We start from the raw sequence: 21,374 nt of genomic DNA on the forward strand, positions 1-21,374 counted from the left end.
CCCGCCACCAGCTCTAGACATGGAATGTCTGTCTCCACCACTTGGCTCCTTCCCCGTCAGTGCCTCATGACCAACCGGGCCAGGGGAGGGTGACTTCTGTCCCCATGAAGAAGTGCCTCCCTGCCATGAACCTCACCTGGGGGTTGTCGTACAGCCCATGATCTCCTCTTTCGTGTCCGCCACGTTCATTCAACAGAGCAGTTTCTCTGGGCAGCTCTGAACTTCCCCTTTCCCATAGCATCTTCTTCATCCTGGGTTCCAGATGCCCCCTCACCAGAAAGATCTTTGACCCATGCCATCAGGAATGTTCTCTTACCTAATTGGTATGTCCTGGCACATTTATTTTAGCTGCTAAGAAGGGCGAATGCTCTGAATGACATAAACCACAGAGGTGGACAGCCATGGTTTCTGAGTTTTTGAACTTGGAGGAACTAGAGCAGTGAAAACGTCCAGGTGCAGATATTTTTATAAGCCAATGCTAGGCAGTATGTGTCTGCACCAAAGATCGACAGACCCTTTCCCGGGAATTGAACAAGTTAACCACTGGTTCTTGAGCCAAGGAGGGCATGCATGGGATAAAACTGGTTTTATGTGATTGGCGGGTGCTCGGAGCTAATAAAGCAGGAAGCAATTGTCTCTGAGAACAAGGTGAGAAGAAAGGCCACGCGAGACCCAAGAGGCTGCCAAGCAGTTGTGTATCTCTGGCCTCTGAAGGCTGCTCCAGCAGGAAGGACACTGTTATTTTTGCATGTCCAGAGGCCACTGTGGTTCAACCTGCTGGCCCTGCTTAAGGGCCGAGGAGTCCTTGCCGCCCCTGCTGCTGCAGGGCAGCTCGGGTGAGCATCCCGCTTCACTGATATGTGTGCTGTGTCCTTCCTGGGGGCAGGGGACAGAAGTTGTTGAGTGCTTGCCTGTCCTTCCCTCACCTGTTAGGTGTCCGCACCAGGAACCTGTGTGTGTTGAGGGGAGACCTGGGCCTGGGCTGATTTGCCTACAAGCTGGTGCCAGAAGGCTCCCGGTCAGGATGGCGGGTCGGGGGTTGTGGTTGGAGCCAGCTTTAGGACTGGATTGTTCTTGCAGCTTTTCTTCTCCTGAAAGAGAATTTGCTGAGACCCAAGGGCTCTGCCCACCCAGCCTTCCTGTTCACAGCCTCTCCTCCCGAGGCTGACTACAGATTCCAGGTCAGTGGCTGCAGCCATTCTGCAAAGCCTCGGCAGGATGCTGGGCTGTTCAGGCCATGGTGATGATCTACAAGGGTGGGTGAAGCAAGGTGGAGAGAAGAAAATCCACCTGTGTCACCGTAAGTCTGCAAACGAGAGCCCATCCCCCAGGAGCTGTGGTGCATGGGGCCTCTGGCAGATCCAGCAGAAGCCTGGCTCGGGCTCAGGGAACACCTCTGAGCTCTTCTTCCTGGTTTGCAAAAGTCCAGCAATTTTCCTTCTTTGTTCAGGAAACAGAATAATGTTTCCTGCATGTCGATACTGAGTTCCTGATGGACTACAGGGCCACTGCTCAAGCCTGGGTCCTTTTTCCTCTTTGTCCTCTTTTGTCATTAGATCCAAGGACTCAGCCTGCTTCATTTTCTCCTTCAACCAGGCTTTGCCCACATTAACCCATGAGTGATGGTGTGAATTCAACTCCCCTGACTACTGATCCAATTATAGCGAAACAACAGGAAACAAGGGACTCTGCATGTTTCTGAGCTGGACACTGTCTCAGGGCTTCATGTAATATGGATTAATTGTCATCGTACCTGGCGCGGTTCTTCCTGGTGTTCTTTGGTTTGAAATCTGGTGAGGTGTTCCCTTGGCAGGTGGGAGGCACAGGCTTTTCTTTGGGGTTTGTTAGGACTGGGAGACACAGATCCAGGAAGCGCTTGAATTGTGTTCCCGTGGATGACAAAGTGGGAGAGGCTCGTAAAGGCAACCCCTCGAGGCCACACTTAATTACACGAGCTGTTTGTCAGGAACTAGGGTTGGAGCAGTTGGCAATGAAGAGACTGGTTAGGCAAGGACGGGGTGGGTTGGGGTCTGAAGTGGTTGCACACTTCCAAGAGGGACAGCCTTGAGACCACAGGTGGCAGCTGGTGTGTGTCTTTTAAGAAAGGCCGGTGTCCTTGGGTTTGGTTTGGGTCCCAGAAAGTTCAAGTTCTCGGTGGGGCAGGAACGTGTCTGAGACTCCTTTTTTGTTTCCTGAACCAGGGTCACTCATCATGAACCCAGTTTGTCATCACTGTCCCCATTTCCAAATGATCTGTCAGCTTGTACTGTGAGGAGGCGGAAGAGGCCAGGCTGGCTGAGTGGCCCCCTCGGCCCCCAGGCGCCCCCTAGTCAGAGCAGAGCAACAGTTATCTGGCTCTCTGGGGACACGTGGTATTCGGGGTGGGTGTGGCTGAAGGCGGAGTGGTCCTGACAGCCTCTGTTGACACCCTTGCACCACACTTTCCTGAACGCATTGCATCCTGATCTGAGCTTGATCATCCTGACCTCCCCCCCACCCCCAACATTCTGCTGAGGTTCACAGGGCTGTGCAGTGAAAACGGACAGAAATTCTACCTGGAGCTTTGTCCTACAGATCAACCTTCAAGGTAACCTCCCAACTTTGTTGGCAAGCCTGAGGGGGGAGGTCAGCCTCCTCCTGGACCCCCAAAGCCTCTGTGTCCACCTGAAGTCCCCGCCCCTCCCCTCCCCTTCTCCATCCTGTCCCCTGTACCCACAGAGCACGTGCTGAAACGCTGGTCCATGGGTCCCCTTCTTTCCTAGCGTCTCCAGTGGCTCTCTTTGTCCGAGGATAATCAAGAGCGCCTGGCAGAGGTCAGGACCTGCCTCTCTCTGTTGGCACCCTGCTCACAGTTCTTCTATCTCAACAGGCAACAGGCGATGCTTCCCTCTGCCCATCTCCTCCTCCTGTCTATGCCTGGGAAGCTGACCCCTCAAGCCCCAAACACAGCCCGTCAGCCAAGTGTCTAAAGAATCTCATGCATGTAGGTTCTCCTTGTCCTGACTGCAGACCCCAGACCCTGGGGAAGCAGTGGGTCTCTGTTGTGTCTCCTGCATCCTGAGGCTTCCAACATATAGCTGATGTCCAGTTCTGAGTAGGGTGGATGGAAAGTCTTTCCCAGAAGAAACAGCTTCTTAAAAATCATTCCTTCAGCTACTGACAAATATGAGCCACGGGCAGAGGGCTTGCCTTGACCTCATACCAACTCATTGCTTAAACACCAAATCCTGGGGGGGTGGTTGTTATTTCTGCTCCTGTGACCCCTCTCTGAGACAGCAGCTGAGAGCTGGCCAAATTGCAAATGCTGCTTTGCCAGCAAGGCTGCTTTCAATTCCCATCTCGGTTAGAAGGTCCAGTCGGTGTGCGATGTCTGTGGGGTTGTTGGAAAACTGGATGAAGAGGTGAATTGTCGGTGTTTTAAAAAAACCACCTGATCTCACAGTGTTAGACTTAAAACCCTGTGATACACTGAGACTGGAAGGCAGTATGCTTGGTTCCTAGCTGGCAAGGAATAGGAAAGAGTTTAAATCAACAAACAAACCACAATGCACTTTGTGAGTTTCACCATTTATCTGCCTCTGGAGCAAATCATTTTTATTTTCACCACTTTCCTCCCATATACAACAGAATTATTTTCAGTATTAATCATGAGTAGAAAAAATAATGGTCAGTAAAGTCAGTGAAATTTCTATTCAACTTTGTATATAGATTCATTCCAGAAATACGAAAATCATGTAAAATGAAAACATCTATAAAAAGTACAGTTCAGACACTGACTAAATCACACCACAGATGTAACGTTTCGTTTTCCTGATTCACCCTCGAGTTTTAAAACAAATAACTGATCAATAAAGAAGAGAGTAAATGTTAATTTTCAAGTTATTATTCAAAATCAGTAAACTGGTTTCTGCGTGAACAAACATTTTATACATCATGGTTCACGCTCTTAAATTTCACCAAACTCTGAATACAAATGAAAAGGCCAAGGAGTCACATGATTGGCAAAAGTGAAGACACACTTTCTGCTTCTTTGTCTTTACAACAACTGCCTATCACTGTTTAGTCTGAAGTTTAAACACAGAAATATTTAAATACTACAGGAGTTCCTGTCGTGGCGCAGCGGAAACGAATCCGACCAGGAACCATGAGGTTTCGGGTTTGATCCCTGGCCTCATTCAGTGGGTTAAGGATCCGGCATTGTCATGAGCTGTAGTGTAGGTTGCAGACGCTGCTTGGATCTGGCGTTGCTGTGGCTCTGGTGTAGGCCGACAATTATAGCTCCAATTCGACACCTAGCCTGGGAACCTCCATGTGCCATGGGTGTGGCCCTAAAAAGACAAAAAAAAAAAAAAAAAAAAAAAAAAAAATTAAATACTGCCAGTTAACTGACTGTACCTGAAGGGAGCTTGAAGAATTCTGAAGGGTCACAGCCTTGCCCTGGAAATAAGGAGGAGGAGCTGCATTTGTGAATGTTAATGAAGGTGGCTCGGCGTTCTCTCAGTTAATTTCTACAAAGGTGAGTAAGATGCAGAACCAAACAGCAAAAAAGTTACGGTCTAAAATTGCCATCTTTAGGGGATTCAGACAACTTTTTCATGTAGTAGAAAGTGCTAATCGGAAGCTTATGTACCTGTAATCACCATTATCACTGGGTCGCCCAACAAACTCTCCTACAGCTCTCAGCTTTGGAATGACAGTAGTTGGGACTAAAAGTTGGAAATTTGTGACCTGGCTGACAGATGTCAGAAACTGCATATTCCTTTTTGGGGGGAGGGTGAGGGGGTGGGGGGCAAGCCCAGGACTCATGGAAGTTCCTGGGCCAGAGAATGAACCTACACCGTGGCATGACCCGAGCTGCTGCAGTGACAACGCTGGATCCTTAATCTGCTGTGCCACAAGAGAACTCCTGGAAATTTCATATTCTTATTAGAGATATAAACTAACATTTTCATACTGACATTCCAGGTATTGTTAGGTTACGGATTAGAGAACTAGGATGCACTTTCAGAAATAAAAGAGATTTTAAAAATCTTTGCAGTATTCAAGTCTGGTCTTTCACCTAGTTTATTAAGCCATCTCCTTTCTTGCTTTGGAAAGAATGGTTGGGAAAGTGAGCACTAGGTGTGATCTGTTTTAGAGGTGAAGTTGGTGCCTACTGTTAACTAATCACAGAGATGCTGTAGGACAACCCTTCCCCAGACTCCCTGGTGGGGGCTGAAGGATGGGGCTCCACCCTCATTGCGGCATCTTTGTCTTGCTCACAGTTCCGTGCAGAAGTGGATTGAGGTTCCTTCCATCTTTTGCTTGTAGATTTCATCAAACCTCTCCTTCTGAGCCACAGTGAAGTGGTTTTTCCAATCCCCCACGGTTCCTAGAAGGGGAAAGCTCAGATGAGTGTTAGTGGTTGGGCGTCTCGGGGGCTTGAGTGAAGAGTGGGGGTTCATGTCGAGGTTGCACCAGCCTCACCCCACATCCTCTGGGAACACCTGTCCTCCACCCACTGGGCTGAGATGTGGCCTGGGGCGCGGGGGTGCTGTGCAGGGGGCTGGGCTCCTGATCAGTGACTGTCCACTCAAAGGTGCTGGCAGTCTGGCCCCACCAGAGGTCAGTTTACACAGAGGCTGACCACAGAGAAGAAAGGGCCAGCTTTTGACCACGTGGCAGAGCCTCCAAATGTCCACTGAGTGAAAGAAGACACAAGGAGTAATGTCCTGTCTGATTTCATCAGTGGGGAGTCAGACCACAGGCCCACAGGGTAGTGACAGAAATAAACATAGTGGGGGTGTTCCTGTCATGGCTCAGTGGAAATGAACCCGACTAGTATCCATGAGGACATTAGTTCGATCCCCGGCCTCACTCAGTGGGTCAGCAATCCAGCATTGCCATGAGCTGTGGTGTAGGTCACAGACAAGGCTAGGATCCCACGTTGCTGTGGCTGTGGTGTAGGCTGGCAGCTGTAGCTCTGATTCGACCCCTAGCCTGGGAACCTACATATGCTGCAGGAGTGACCCTAAAAAAAAAAAAAAAAAAGAAAAAGAAATGAGCACAGTGGTTGCCTTGAGGGTCAGTGATGGACTGAAAAGGGGCAGGAGAAGGAACTTTCTGGGGTGAAGCAAATGTTCAACTTCTTGATTAGGGTGCTGGTTATGTGGGTGAATCCATTCAGCAAAAGCAGTTGAAGTGCACACTTCGGTTCACCGCATGTAAGTTCCATCTCAATGAAAAAAGACCTTTGGAAAAATATGAATGAGATATATTTTTCACCAAACAGTAATGATGAAAATAATTTTTTTTTCTAGCGGCATGTGGGAGTTCCTGAACCAGGGAGAGAATCCGAGTTGCCATAGAGACAAGCCAGATCCTTAACCCAATGAGCCCCAAGGCAACTCCTTATATTACTTTTTAAATTGCAAAGCTGGAGCAGGAGGGAGGGGGATGGACTGTGAATCTGGGGTTAATAGATGCAAACTATTGCCTTTGGAATGGATAAGCAATGAGATCCTGCTGTACAGCACTGGGAACTCTATCTAGTCACTTGTGATGGAACATGATGAAGGAGAATGTGAGAAAAAGAATGTTTAAATGTATGTATGACTGGGTCACTTTGCTGTACAGTAGAAAATTGACAGAACACTGTAAACCAGCTATGATGGAAAAAATAAAAATCATTAAAACAAACAAACAAAAAACATTAGCTGAGCCAATTTGAATTCTTCTTGGGAATTGGAGCTAAGAAATCATAGAGTAGGGGGCCATTCCAGCAGTGGTTGTACTGAAAATCATGATCCTGGCCCACAAGCAGCCCGGTGATGAGCAGAAGCTATAAATTTGGAAGAAGGTAACAGGCAGGAAGCTGGGCATTAGAGAGAGGCCCTCATCCTGGAAGGGATGGAACCTTAGAGCAAAGAGCCAGAGCCTGCTGCTGCCTGCCCCAACCTTGGACCCAGGGGCCCCAGGCTGCACCAGTCCTCACAAGGACTCTCTCCCCTGGGACATCAAGGTCCACCCTGATGAGCAGCGGACTCGATGCCCAGCCCAGACGTGCTGTCCTGGAGCTGATGAAACCTAATGCCTTTGTGCCCAGTGGCAGATGCCAAGCTCCCAGGCACCCTGAGTGTTTGGTTGCCCTTGAATTTGCTGCCCACCAACCTTTTCTCATGAAGGGGGAGATAGACTGGTCCAGGATCCACTTGGGCGCCGAGGAATGGTTTGTCATGGGATTTGCCTTCATCTTCTCAAACGACGTCTCCTGGACGATTCTGTCCAGCACGGGTCCATCCAGGTTCTTTCCCATGAACTGCATCACCTTCTGAATTTCCTGCTTCGGGTTCTGTGGTGAGGGGGAACATCGCATTGGAGGGAGGAGGGTGTCCAAAGGATGCACTTAAATTCCCCAGGGCGTCCCTCACAGATGTTAGCCTGGACACAGCTTGCGGGTCCCCAGGCGCCTGGGGGCACGCAGTCCTCTACCTGCATGGCCTCCACTCACCCTCTTGATGTCCTCATAGAAGAGGAAGAGGACCTGGAATTTCTTTCTTATCTCCCACCAGCCTTTCACGTGCTCAAACCAGGAGCCCCAGGCCACTGGAAGACATATGACACACTCAGGTGATGTGGGATCAAAATCCAAGAGGGGTTATTTACTTGGCGTGTTGGGAGAGACAAAAAGTCACGTGTTGGATATACCCTGAGAGTCCTGGTCTGCTTGTTTTGGAGGGTGAAGTGGAACGAGGCAGCCTTGGGGGGAACCTCTCCCAACATGAGTGCCAATGTGGCCTTGGTTTATGACGTGCAGTCACAGATGCCCCGGTGTCAGGACAGAAGCCCTTTGGGGTCAGGTGACCCGGAATAAAGGCTTCTGAGTCAGGTGGGGATGTTTGCTGTGGCTGTGGGAGGCCGAGGGAGCCCTGGGAGTCTGTGTGCGTGGTGCCCAGGCCAAGCCTGGTGCCATGGGGACGCAGAGGTGGGGATCTCCCTACCTTTTCCGCTGACTGAGGTTTCAAAGTACTCCTCCCAGGTGCCTGGGTCAGGGAGGGTCTGGTTCATCCTTTGGAAGTGGAAGTAGGACACCATACAGTCCTTGGCATTTCGGGCGACATAGAGGAACTGGGGTACGAAGAGGGGGGATAAAGATGGCACTGGATTCGAGCCACATCTGCAACCCACACCACAGCTCATGGCAACGCCAGATCCTTAACCCACTGAGTGAGGCCAGGGATGGAACCCGCATCCTCACGGATACTAGGTCAGGTTCTTAACCCGCTGAGCCACAGCGGGAACTCCTAAAGCTACTTCTTCTGTCTCCTCCAACTCTGCCTTCAAGCTTCTACTTGGCATCGGTGTACAGAGACCGTTGCGATTTTGGCAACACCCTCTGCTCTGTGCCAGGAGTTTCCCCAATGCCAGCAACCTCTGTCAGCATCCTCTCCCCATCCCCCCACGTAGTCACTGCCTCCCCACGTCTCTCCCTCTGTCCCCAAATTCAGGCTGGCCTTTGCCTCCCGTCTTGTACGACATGCTCTCTTGTTGCACATGAGTTCTCAGGACTCAGGTCGGGAAGCATGGTGGGGTGGGGGGCGTCTGGAGATGTTGGTTACCTTGCAGTTGTTTTCCCAGAAGGACGGAGGCAGCAGCTGGGTGGGAAGGTGGGTCCTTAGCACCCGTGGAGAGGGCATCGCTGCGGCTCTGTCCACACCTTCCAAGTGGGTTGAGAGGACAGGCCTCTGTAAGTAAGTACTGCCTGGGACCTTTTGTCCAGGCTCTGTGCAGGCTGCCCTGCCCCATCCTTCCCTGCCTGGCCCTAGACATGGGGGACTTCGCGATGGGAGCCTGGGTATTACCTGCACATGGACGCACACAGCTGAGAGCTGCAGGGGGCTGAGAGGCTGTGTGCGGTCAGTTTGAGGATGGGGGGTGTGTCATTGTGGCAGAGCTGGGATAGCTCACGGGCCCCGCCCCAGCCAGCCCTTCTGGGTGCCTGATGGCCTGATTCCTGCCCTCCCTTCAGACACTGACTGGGCTCCTGCTCTGTGTGCTCCTCCTGTCACTCTGAGGTGGGGGGTGGGGGGCAGAGTCAAGGGGCACGTCCTCTAGAGGCCCCTATGATGTCTGTGAGGCTGGACACGGGTCCTTGTGCAGCATCTACAACCAGATGCATGGCCCAAGGATGGAGCCCTAAGGGGGACCCTGGACACTGGGAGATGATGGGTCAGTGCATGTTCCCTGGTCTGACCAATGTGCAGCCCTGGGGACGTGGCTCTTGGTAAGGGGGGGACTGGGTGTGCGTGGGAGCAGGGATGGGGGGACACTCTGCTCCTCCCTCTTCATCTTGTTGAAAAGCTAACACTGCTCCAAAAAGTAAGTTTTTTTTTTTTTTTTCCTTTTAGGTCTGAACCCACAGCATATGGAGGTTCCCAGTCTTGGGGTCAAATTAGAGCTGCAGCTGCCAGCCTACACAGCCACAGCAATGTGGGATTCTTAACCCACTGAGCAAGGCCAGGGATCAAACCTGCATCCTCATGGATCCTAGTGGTTCCATGAAGGAAACTCCCCCCAAAGTAAAGTCTTAATAAAAGAAAAAGAAGGGATCAGAGCAGTGAGGGGGGGCTCTCACCAGAAGGCTGGGGTGGCCGTGCCCACTCTAGGAAGGGGTGGCGGTGCTGGATGGTGACCCGCTGGCACCTCTCCACGTCCCCACCCTGCTCGATCATGTCCACAATCTCTTGGATCCACGTGGTCCCTGCCGCCCAGACGGAGGTATGAAAGCAGAAGCATGTTAGATGACCCCCCCCCACGTCCCCCACTGGCCTGTGTAGACTGACTGGCATTTGGGCCAGGATCCTGCTGGCTGTGAGGACAGACACCCACGGGGGAGGAGTCAGGGGATCTCTAGGGAGAGGGGAGCCCAGAGCCCAGCAGGTTGTGCCTCCGAAGCCATAGTGCTTCCCCAAAGACGCAGGGGTCCAGGCTTCCTCTGGAGCAGGGCCCCTCAAAGGTGCCAACATCCTGTCAGGGGTTCTGTGACATGGGCAGCCCTGCTGACCGGGCCCACAGCCACCTGACTTGGGATAGGTGCAGATGAGGAGGTCATCCGGCTGGGCCTCGAAGCCCTGGATCTGGCTCCAGTTGTCCACGGTGGTGGCAGGCAGAGGAACCCCTGCCACCTCCCTCAGGGGTGGCCGTGTCCCCGCTGCGGTTGCCAGGGCCATGGTCTCCCAGGACAGGAGGGGAGTTCCTATGGGCAGAGAACACAGGAGATCTTATTTAAAATTGTGGCAAAGTATACATAGCACAGAACTGACCATTTTAGCCATTTTTTCAGTTAACAATTCAGTAACATCAAGTTATTGTGCAACCATCACCAACATCCATCTCCAGAACGTCTCGCTTTTCCAAAAAGAAACAGCCTGTTAAACACTCACTCCGCTCCTCCAGCCCTGTCCCCACCACCCACTTCTGTCTCTATGAACATAACAACGCCTCTAGGGACCTCATAAAATGGAATCCTTGGGGACTGGCTTATTTCACGCAGCATAGTGTCCTCCAGGTTCATCCTCGTTGTAGCAGGTGTCAGAATTTCCTTCTTTTTTTGAGGGTGAATAACGGTTCCTGTGTAAATTGGCCATATGTTACCCATTCCGTCCAGGCACACTTGGGTGGCTTCCAGCTTTTGGCTGTTGTGAATATGCTGAGATATGTGTGCAAATCTCTCTTCAAGACCCTGCTTTCCATTCTTTTGGGTAAACACATGGAAGTGGGATTGCTGGACCGTATCGTAATTCAATGTTTAATATTTTGGGAACTTGCTCTACCAGTTGCCTCAGTGGTGGCACCATTTTACATTCCCACCAGTGGCACATAAGGGTTCTAATTTGTTCAATTCCTCATCCACACTTGTTATTTTCTGTTGTTTAAAACATTTTATCATAGGGTGGGTATGAGGTGACATTTAGTAGTGCTTTTGAGTGTCACTGCCCCAATGACTGGTGATGCTGAGAATCTTTGTGTAGGCCCTTCAGCAGATGGCTACTTAAATCCTTTGTCCATTTTTTTTTTTTTTTGGTCTTTTTAGGGCTGAATCCATAGCATATGGAGGTTCTCAGGCTAGGGGTTGAATCGGAGCTGCAGATGCCAGCCTACTACACCACAGCCACAGCAACGCAGAATCCGAGCCACATATGTGACCTACACCATTGCTCATGGCAACGCTGGATCCTTAACCCACTGGGTGAGGCCAGGAATCGAACCTGCGTCCTCATGGATACTAGTCAGATTTGTTTCTGCTGAGCCACGATGGGAACTCCCTTTGTCCATTTTTGAATCAGGTTGTTGGTTTTTCGTTGTTCTACAGGGTGACTTTTGAATGCGCAAATCGAGGAAGGCAGAAGGAGTGAGCATGGTGACCACAGGATAATGTGGGTGCACAGACATTTCTACCGATCATAGCTGAAACCTAACAGTTACCCAACACCTAAGTCTGCCTGTGCTGGGTTGAGAGCCTTATGGGCATCCACCCATTTTAACTCTTGCATAGAATGTTAGAGCTGGAAGTCTTCCAGACAATGTGGCAGAAATGGTCACTGGCAAGTGAGTGCCAGCCAGGCGAGTACTTGGCCTTTGTGCCCAGGAGAGAGGCCTCAAGAGAGAGGAGGCCCACCCACCCTTGGCCTCCAGCCCCCCTGGGCTTTGAGAAAATGCATTTCCTCTGTTTAAGCCCCTCAAGTCGGTGGTGTGTTGTGAGGTCATCCTGAGTGGGCTGATACCTCTGAGTGGAGCTTAGAAACCTACTGTTTGTTAGGAAAACTGGTAAATGGTGGAAAAGAATAAATGGTTCATCTTGACTTTCCTATATGAACTGTAATGCTGAATGCAGATAAAAGAAGTGTCTCTTTGTAGAATTATTCCAGCAAACATAAATTATAGAACTGGGAAGTCTTCTGCAGCCCTAAATGGTGACAGAATTCAGGTATTTAACATTCATGGCTCCTAGCTTTGTGGAAAGAAAGATGCTTGGCGTGGCACTTGTTACCCAACGAAGCGGATCTGCCCGACACTGAACCCAATTCTGACTAAGCCCTGGAATCCAAGCACCAATTTACAGAAAATGCAGAGAACAGGGCACAATGTTAAAACACCCCACGGGGAAGCAGTTAGCAAAATACAGACCTTGTGAATGTCTGCAGGACAAGAATATACTATCTTCAAATGACCTGCAAGGGAAGTTAAAAAAAAAAAAAAAAAAAGATGAAGAGGAACCTATAGATTAAAAACAACAACAAAAACTAAAAGAGCAAAATCTTTTTTTTTTTTTTTTTTTTTTGTCTTTTTGCCTTTACTAGGGCCACTCCCGCGGCATATGGAGGTTCCCAGGCTAGGGGTCCAATCGGAGCTGTAGTCGCTGGCCTACGCCAGAGCCATAGCAATGCAGGATCCGAGCCGCGTCTGCAACCTACACCACAGCTCACGGCAATGCCGGATCTTTAACCCACTGAGCAAGGCCAGGGACCGAACCCACAACCTCATGGTTCCTAGTCGGATTCGCCAACCACTGCGCCACGATGGGAACTCCCCATATTTAGCAATTTCAAAAAGCAAATTAACTAGAAAGACAAACATCATATGATAGCACTTATATGTGAGATCTAAAAAAAGATACAAAGGAACTTATTTATAAGACAGAAAGAGGCTCACAGACCTGGAAAACAAACATGCGGTTACCAAAGGGGTAAATTAGGAGGTTGGGATTAGCATATACACAGTACTGTACATAAAATAGATAACCAAGGACCTACTGTATAGCACAGGGAACTCTACTCAATATTTTATAATAACCCTATAAAGGAAAAGAATCTGAAAAATAATATATATGTATAACTGAATCACTTTGCTGTACACCTGAAATTAACAAATTTAAGTTAAATTTAAATTAAATTTAATTTAATTGTAAATCAACTATACTTCAATAAAATAAAAAATTTTTAAAAGTGAATTAACTATGGATACAACTAGGGAGTCTCATGCTGTGAAGGAACTCAGAAAGAGAAAGACAAATACCATGTGATATCCCTTCTACGTGGAATCTAAAATATGGCACAAATGAACCTATTTACAAAATAGACTCACAGACATGGAGAGCAGACTTGTGGTTGCCAAGGGGCGGGGGATGGAGAGGGACGGACCAACCGGGAGTTTGGGGTTAGTAGATGCAAACTATTGCGTTGGGAATGGATAAGCAAGGAGGTCCTACTGTATAGCACAGGGAACTACGTCCAATCTCTTGGGAAAAAACATGACGGAAGATTCCTTTCTCATAAGAAAGGAAATGTATATTATGTATGACTGGGTCACTCTGCTGTACAGCACAAATTGGTGCAACATTGTAAAGCAACTATATTTTAATAAAAAAGAAGTGAATTAATAATATGGAATCTAGGAGTTCCCTGGTGGCCTAGTGGGTTAAGGAACTGGTGTCACTGCAGTGGCTCCCGTAGCTGCTGTGGTGCAGGGTGGAGTCCTGGCCGGGTAATTTTTGTATGCTTCAGGTGCAGCCCAAACAAACAAAAAGAAACCCAAAAGAATATGGAATGTAGGGGTGGTGTGGGAGGGGCTGGAACCTCTCAGCAGCAGGAGCGAGCCAAGTGTGCTCTGTGAACAGAGGTTTGGAGCTCAGAGCTGCATGCAGCAAGACTAGAAATGGGGCTGGAGACCAGGCGGGAAGGTGTCCCAGGGCTTCGCAGGAGCATGACTTACCCGAAGGGCAGCGGGTCACCAGGGATCTCACAGTGGTGGGGGCGGAGCCAGGGGAGAGGGAGGAGCAGGTGCCACTTGGGGTGTGGGCTGCTGCCCAGAGAAGTAAGCAGGTTTAGGAGATGGAGCCCACAGAACCTAGTGATAACCTGGTGGGTGGGGTGTGGGTGTGGGTGGCTGGGGGCAAAGGTCGAGTTTGCATGTCTGCATTTCCTGTGGGTGCAGGGAGACGTCCCAGGTCCTCACTGGGAAGGGGGAGGGGAGCGGCGTTAGCGATGTTAGCCCAGTCGAGCAGGGGGTGGAGCGGAAGGTCTGAGGTCCAGGTGGGCGGGGCCTGTAGACAAGGATGCCTTGTGCACCAGCCGCCCTGGGTCAGCTTTGGGCACTGGGCCCGCAAGCCCTTAAGGGTCAGCCTGGCTGGACAGAGTGAGGGGTCAGGATCCTGACGGGCACGTTCAGGGGCCGGTGGAGGAAGAGGAGCGCCCAAACTGGTGCTTCAGGGGTTGCCCTGGGCTGCTCTGTGTGGTCGACCCTGCCTGTAGAGGGAACTGGGCAGGGGGAGGAGGAGGGGGAGGGCCCCATCACCTGCCTTCCCCCCAAGCCCCTTGCGGGGGAGGGGGGGCCTGTAATACTGTGATTTATAAAAAAATCTATATTCAGTCTTTGTTCACCATACTTGGCTCACAGCTCCCCAGACCCCTGTAATTTCCTAGGTTATCAGAGTAACTGGGGCAGTTACAATACTGGTTTTTTGCCCTTGGTTCTTGAAATACTTTCAGAGTGGGTGGGAGGGGGAGGTGTCCTGTTACTCATAACCAACCCCTCTAGAGCACGTTTGAGTTTATAATAATGAGGTGACACTTGGAACCCCTCCTTATTGGGGAACCAGCCATGAGCTTTCAGGGCTGGAAGCCCCTCCCTCAACCCCTGGAGAGGGGCTGGGGGCTGAATCAAATCACCAGTGCACAATGGTTCAATCAACCAGCCTAGGACGAAGTGTCCAGAGAAGTCCCCACGTCTGGGGTTCAGAGAGCTTGGGGGTGGCGCCCATGTGGAGGCTGGGGGGAGGGTGGGCCGGTGGAGCAGGGTGCTGAGCCCTCCCCCAGGCCCAGCCTGCGCCTCTCTCCCGCAGGGCTGTCCCCAGCTGAGTCCTTTTATACAGACTGGTCATCTTTCCTAAGTTCTGTGAGCCATCCCAGAAATTAATAGAACCCGAGGAGGGGTCTGTGACAACCTGGCCTCTTGAAGCAGGGGCTGCAAGACTGAGCCCTTGGCCCATGGGGTCAGACACCTCCAGGGGATGGTGTTGGGCAGGGCTGATTGATGGACCCTCCGAGCCATGCAGGACAGTCTGAGAAGCTGCCTAACGTAGAGCCTGCCTCCCCACTTCTGGTCACAGAAATCCCCTGAGTTCTGAGAGGTGCAGGAAGAGAGAAACAGGGGAAGAGCTGTTCCTTCATAGCCACAGGGGCATAGGAGTTGGCCCTTGAGCTCCCAGCTGGATGTCTTTTCATGCTTCTAGGTCAGGCAGGCCCTGGCTCCAAGGGCAGAAACAATGGCTGCTTCCATGGGATCCTGTAGCATTTTGTGGGTTAGTTCTGGTTCCCACCCCACCGTCCTGTGGTTCTATGTTTACACAGCTCACACCCCCATCCCCCCTGCAGTCCCAGCAAATGTCCCACAGCGGCTGGATGAGAGAGAGCCCTTGCTGGAAGTCATGGTCAAGGGGCAGAGCACCCGGGGGAGGGGGGAGGAGCGGGGGGAGCAAGCAGGGAGGGGGCTGTGGAGGAGGGGGAGGGGGCCCTGGGGGAAAAGGGTGGGAGGGAGGGAGGGGGCTTTCGGGGAGGGGTAGGGAGGGAGGACTGTCATCCTAGGGAGCCTTTTCCCTGGAGTCCTGATTTCTAGGTCCCAGTACCAGGAGGCTGGTGTCCTCCAGGTAAAGTACCTCCTGGCCTGAGCGCATCAGCCCTGTCACCACAGCCACTCCTACATTACTAAAGTGAAGATGAAAAAGTAAATCGGTTAGTTAAGGATTTCTTTTAGGCCCTATTCTTACCTTCAGTTCCAGCTGAAACCCCGCAGCCCAAAGGCTGGCGGACCAAGGGTCAGTGAGCACAGAGGGCGTCTTCCAAGGAGGCCATGTGCTCCTGGACGGCAGTTGCCAAGGCTCAAATTTCCCCAAATTGGGGCGCTGGGGCCCTCTGCAGGGAGAGCCTGGGGGGAGGGGGGCCTTCCCCAAGGGGTCATCTGGAGCTTGGCTGTGAGGCGCGCAGGGCGGCTGGCCCAGAACCTGCCACCTTGGCACATTGATCATTTTGAAATAAAGTTACTTAGGAAACAGCCGATGGAAAAGGACAGCTTGACTCCCTTTGTCTCCCTGAAAACAGGAGAGAAATCTCACCTGTGAAGGTGCCTCCCTGGACGATGAGGTAGAAGGACCCCCTCATCACCAGAGATGGAGATTCAGGGCTGCGAAGGTTGTAAACAAAAACCTGGTGAGGGAGTTCCTGACGTGGCTCAGTGGAAACAAACCTGACTAGTGTCCATGAGGATGTGGGTTCAATCCTTGGCCTCGCTCAGTGGGTTGGGGATCTGGCGTTATTGTGACTGTGGTATAGGTCAGCAGCTGCAGATCCAGTTCAACCCCTAGCCTGGGAACTTCCATATGCCGGGGGTTCAACCCTAAAAAGCAAAACAACAACAACCACAACAAAACTAGTGATTCCTCACCAATTTACCCGGAGCCCAAGCCCTTTATCTTGCTGGTTCTTCACAAATGTGTTGTTTCTTTGCTTAACACGTGTAAAAGCTGCCTGCTCTGGTCACTTCTTTCATCTCCTATGTTTCTTTCCTTCTTTCCTTCCTTCCTTCTGTCTCTCTCTTTCTTTCTTCTGCACTCACAGCATATGGAATTTCCCAGGCCAGGGATCCAACCTGAGCCACACCATTGACCAACGTCGAATGCTTAACTGCTAGGCCACCAGGGAACTCCCATAGCCCGTGAATATCGATTCTGATAGCTCTGAAAAAATATGCAGAAGCTCTTTCAAAATTTACACAAAAGTTTTCAACTCCACCTACCAGTGCCTCCACCTAAGTGGGTTCTTTTCCTAAGGCGCTGATGTTCAAGACAAATGTAATTATCTCTTTAATTTAATAACTAGAATGTGTTTTTCCTTTGATTCTTTTAGAATGCATGGTATTTCAGCTACTTTATGAGTTAGCTGTAGGCTTTTGTCCTGGTCTTGAAAACCCACTTTCTTTCTTTTTCATTTTTTTTTTTTTTTTTTTTTTTGGCCACACCAGAGGCATGTGGAAGTTCCTGGGCCAGGGATTGAACCTGCATCTCAGCAGGGACCTGAGCTGAAGCGACCTGGATCCTTAACCTGCTGTGCCACAGTGGAAACTCCGGGAACATGTTTTCATGAGAAAATGTCTTCCACGTTTCAAACTTCTGAACGATACTCTGGAGCAGAGTTGATTTTTAACTGAGGACTCGTGCACAGGCTTCTGTGTCCTGCTGTCACCTGATCCGTGACGAAAAGTGTGCCCTTTTGGGCAGAGAAAGGCCACGTGACCAAGAGCCCTGCAGATCTTGGGATGGGACCAACTTGCTTTCAGGATTTCTCAAATCGCTAGGTAATGTTTTACACACATAATGACATCAGACAGTTGAGCAAAAGCAGAATACGTGACAGCGTATATGACAAAACAACATTTCAGTGAGACTCTGTATCTCTAACCACTGGGAGAGCTGCATGGAAGGCTGAACCCCACATCATTGGCTGCCCCCAAACCCTCTCCAATGTTGGAGGGCACCCTGGGCCCCGTTGGTGAACAGTTAGAATCCACCTGACCCTCTAGAAACATTGTTTCTGCATCCTTGTTGTATGATGTGTTAAGATTAAAGCATAATTTGATCGTAGAGTGCAGAATCATTAAAAAAAATGCATTTATTGGCGTTCCCATCGTGGCGCAGTGGAAATGAATCCAGCTAGCATCCATAAGGATACAGGTTTGATTCCTGGCCTTGCTCAGTGGGTCAGGGACCTGGCATTGCCGTGAGCTGTGGTGTAGGTCGCAGACGCGGCTCAGATCCTGTGCTGCTGTGGCTGTGGTGTCAGCCGGCAGCTGTAGCTCTGATTCGACCTCTAGTGTTGGAACCTCCATGTGCCCTGGGTATGGCCCTAAAAAGCAAAATAAATAAATAAATAAATAAACCTCGCACTTCTCTTACAGAAGATCTGAACAGAAGTATTTCCAAAGAAGATGTACCAAAGCCAACAAGAATGCGAAAAGATGCTCAATATCGCTAATCATCAGGAAAATGCAAATCAAAATCTCATACCTGTCAGGATGGCTATTATCAAATCGACCACAAGTAACAAACATTGGTGAGACTGGGGAGAGAAGGGGACTGTTGGTGGTGACATAAACTGGTGTGGTTACTGAGGAAAACAGTATGGAGTTTCCTCCAGAAACTCAAAAACGAACTACCCTATGACCCAGCCATTTCCTTTTGGGTATAGATACAGAAGGAATTAAAAAAGGATATTGAGGCGCCATCTGCATCCCCACGGTTTTTTTTTTTTCTTTTTTTTTAGGGCCTCACCCTCAGCATTTGGAGGTTCTCAGGCTAGGGGTTGAATCAGAGCTAGAGCTACCGGCCTACACCACAGCCACAGCAACACAGGATCCGAGCTGTGTCTGCCACCTACACCACAGCTCATGGTAACACCAGATCCTCCACCCACTGAGTGAGGCCAGGGCTTGAACATGAATCCTCATGGGTACTGGTTAGGTTCTTTACTGCCACCCCATGATGGGAACTCCCACCCCTGTGTTTATTGCAGCATCATTCACAGTAGCCAAGACATGGAAACAACCTAAGTGCTAAGTGTGCATAGACAGATGAATGGGTAAAGAAGATAGTGTGTGAATCTCTTTCTCCCCTTGATGTACACAAACACACACACAGACACACATACAAAGGCACACACAGACACACATACAAAGGCACACACATAGACACACACACACAGACACACACACACACAAAGGCACAGACACACACATAGACACACACTCAGATACACACAGATACACACACAGACACACACACAGACACGCACAGATACATACAGATATACAGATATACAGATAGATACATGCACAAAGGCGCTCACACACATACAGACACCCACAGATACCCAAACACATACAGACAGATGGACACACACACACGCAGGGATACACAGGCACACACACACACACACACAGACACACACACACACAGACAGACACATACACACAGACAGACACATACACACACATAGCAACATCATGGATGAACCTTGAGGGCATCATGTGAAGCAAGGTAAGTCAGGTAGAGAAAGACAAATACTGTGTGGCTTCCCTTCATGCAGAATCTTAAGAAATGACCAACTCAGAGAAGCAAAGACTAGCATGGTGGTTGCCAGGGTCTGAGGGTGGGGGAGATGGGGAGCTGTTGGTCAAGGGTGCGGACTTCAGTTAGAAGATGAACAAGTTCGGAGGATTTAATGCACAGTCATGTGACTATAGCTATAACAAAAATGTATGTAACAATGTATATAGCAACATTTGAAAGTATATCATGTTCTCACCATAAAATGCAGTGGTAATTTTGTAATGCTGTGGTGGTGATCATTTTGCAATGTGTATTGCAACACAGCTCTATATCTTAAACTTACACCATGTAATGTATCAGTTATATGTCAATACACCAGGACGAAAATAAAAGTAAAAAAACATTTCTTTCATTAGTCAAGGTCACCTTGTTCTTGCCTTTTATGGGCTAACAATCCCACCTCCACCCTTCAAAATTAATGACATTGTATTGTCAGTGTTTTAATCCATCCCACGTAAAGGACTAACTAAAGATGAACCGCAAGCCCATCCTCTCTGTGTTTTTAAGACCACTCACAGTTGGGTTGTCCGGCAAAGAGGCTGGGGACCGGATGTGGGTTTGGCTGAGGGAGACTTGAAGATCCCCGCAGACTGACTGAACTCCAGCTGGGAGGTAGGCAGCCTGAGGTCTGATCACCTGGGGCTCCTTCGCCCAAGCGCGTGGCCACGTTCTTGGTGCTGCTGCAGCCGCGCCTGGTTGCAGCTTCCTCACCAGAGGACTCGTTTCTGGTTTCCTCCTACCAGCCCTCTGACTAAACAGTTTACTTTTGATAGTGCTGCCCACACCTGGTACAGAACCAGGGCTTCCTGTCCTCGTGGACAAGTGCACACTGGGTGGTTCATTTCCAGGTGGAGGGCAGGTGACCGCAGAGTAGAGAGGCCATCAACCTTGGACTGAAGTGAGAAGATGGGCATCTTGTCCAGTTTTGGGGAGATGTAAGGGGCTGCTGGGGATGCCTGTTAGCTTAAATATTTGTTCCTGGCATCACAGTAAGGGTTTGGAAAGCTGCAAAGAGCTGGAGAGGACAGGGTTGGGGGTGGGGTGGTGGAGAGTCTCTAAGCAGTCAGAGGGCACCCAGTTCATCTCTGCTCAGAAACTAAAGAGGGCTGGAGTTCCCGTCTGGTGCAGTGGAAATGAACCCAACTAATATCCACGAGGATGCAGTTTCGATCCCTGGCCTTACTTGGTGGGTTAAGGATCAGGTGTTGCCATAAGCTGTGGTGTATGTTGCAGATGTGGCTCGGATCCGGCATTGCTATGGCTGTGGTGTAGGCCAGCAGCTGTAGCTCTGATTTGACCCCTAGCCTGGGAAATTCCATACGCCTTGGGGGCGGCCCTAAAAAGCAAAATAAATAAATAAATAATAAAATAGAGTAAAAGTCACATTAAAAAAAAAAAAAAGAAAAAAGGGGGAACAAAAAGAGGTATTGAGATCCCTTAGTGGACTAGGGACTACCACCGTTCATTCATTCATTCATTCATTCGCTGATCACCAGGTGTCCTACTGGGCACTGAGAAAACAAAGAAATGAGAGCTTTGCATGATATCTGGAATCTTGGCTCCAGAAATCCAAGATATATATATGAAGTCTTAAAACCAAAGGGCCCCCACACAAATTAATAGCAGAAAAACCAAACAACCCAATTACAAATTAGGCAAAGGACCCTAGTAAGGTCAAGCAGAGGGTGACTGCTCTGCAGTGGGTGACAGCTTTGCAGAGGGCGACCGCTCTGCAGAGGGTGACTGGTCTGCAGTGGGTGACAGCTCTGCAGAGGGTGACAGCTCTGGGGTGGGTGACTGCTCTGCAGAGGGTGACCACTATGCAGTGGGTGACAGCTCTGCAGTAAGTGACTGCTCCACAGTGGGTGACAGCTCTGCCAAGGACCTGGGGGCGGGGGGGGGATTCTGGGGGCTGTGGGAAGCAGGCGTGACCTCCTTGTTTCCCCATCAAATTTACTTTCCTAAAAACCTTCAAAGGCTTCACCCTCCATACAGCAGATGTTGGCAAACATTCTCTGTGAAGAAAGACTTGTGAATTTTTCAGGATTTTCCCATAATGCAGTGTCTGTGCAGCCACTCATCTCTGCCACAGCAGCGTGAAAGCAGCCAAGGATGGTACTCAACCAGCAGGCAAAGCTGTGGTCCTGTAAAATGTATTTACTAAAGCAGGCAGTGAGGA

The 21,374-nt window shown here is 49.9% G+C and overlaps 1 protein-coding gene across 6 annotated transcripts; it reads right to left on the minus strand.

Annotated features, from left to right (window-relative positions):
* LOC100623541 (sulfotransferase 1C2) lies at positions 3,556 to 19,925 on the minus strand. Of its 6 annotated transcripts, none has more exons than XM_013995891.2 (9): positions 19,712 to 19,925; positions 12,166 to 12,209; positions 10,058 to 10,234; positions 9,614 to 9,739; positions 8,598 to 8,695; positions 7,980 to 8,106; positions 7,490 to 7,584; positions 7,150 to 7,330; positions 3,556 to 5,371 (listed from the first exon to the last, which is right to left on the minus strand). In XM_013995891.2, the coding sequence occupies exons 3-9, from the start codon at positions 10,206 to 10,208 to the stop codon at positions 5,259 to 5,261; spliced, it is 891 nt and encodes a 296-aa protein (XP_013851345.1). In that variant the 5' UTR covers positions 10,209 to 10,234; positions 12,166 to 12,209; positions 19,712 to 19,925; the 3' UTR covers positions 3,556 to 5,258. The 6 variants fall into 6 exon arrangements, with proteins under 6 accessions (XP_013851345.1, XP_013851344.1, XP_003354749.1 ...); XM_013995890.2 differs by lacking the exon at positions 19,712 to 19,925 and adding an exon at positions 15,803 to 15,863; XM_003354701.4 differs by lacking the exon at positions 19,712 to 19,925 and adding an exon at positions 13,750 to 13,891.

Source organism: Sus scrofa, chromosome 3 (assembly GCF_000003025.6).
Source record: "Sus scrofa isolate TJ Tabasco breed Duroc chromosome 3, Sscrofa11.1, whole genome shotgun sequence".
In the NCBI taxonomy this organism is placed as follows: domain Eukaryota; kingdom Metazoa; phylum Chordata; class Mammalia; order Artiodactyla; family Suidae; genus Sus; species Sus scrofa.

What these genes read in the sequence shown, in the direction of transcription:
- LOC100623541 (XM_013995894.2), bottom strand. Translation starts at nt 10,208, where the DNA reads ATGGCCCTGGCAACCGCAGCGGGGACACGGCCACCCCTGAGGGAGGTG. An exon ending in TCTATGAGGACATCAAGAGG is followed by an intron (nt 7,331 to 7,489) that starts GTGAGTGGAGGC and finishes CCCTCACCACAG; the next exon opens with AACCCGAAGCAGGAAATTCA. An exon ending in CTCCCCCTTCATGAGAAAAG is followed by an intron (nt 5,372 to 7,149) that starts GTTGGTGGGCAG and finishes TTCCCCTTCTAG; the next exon opens with GAACCGTGGGGGATTGGAAA.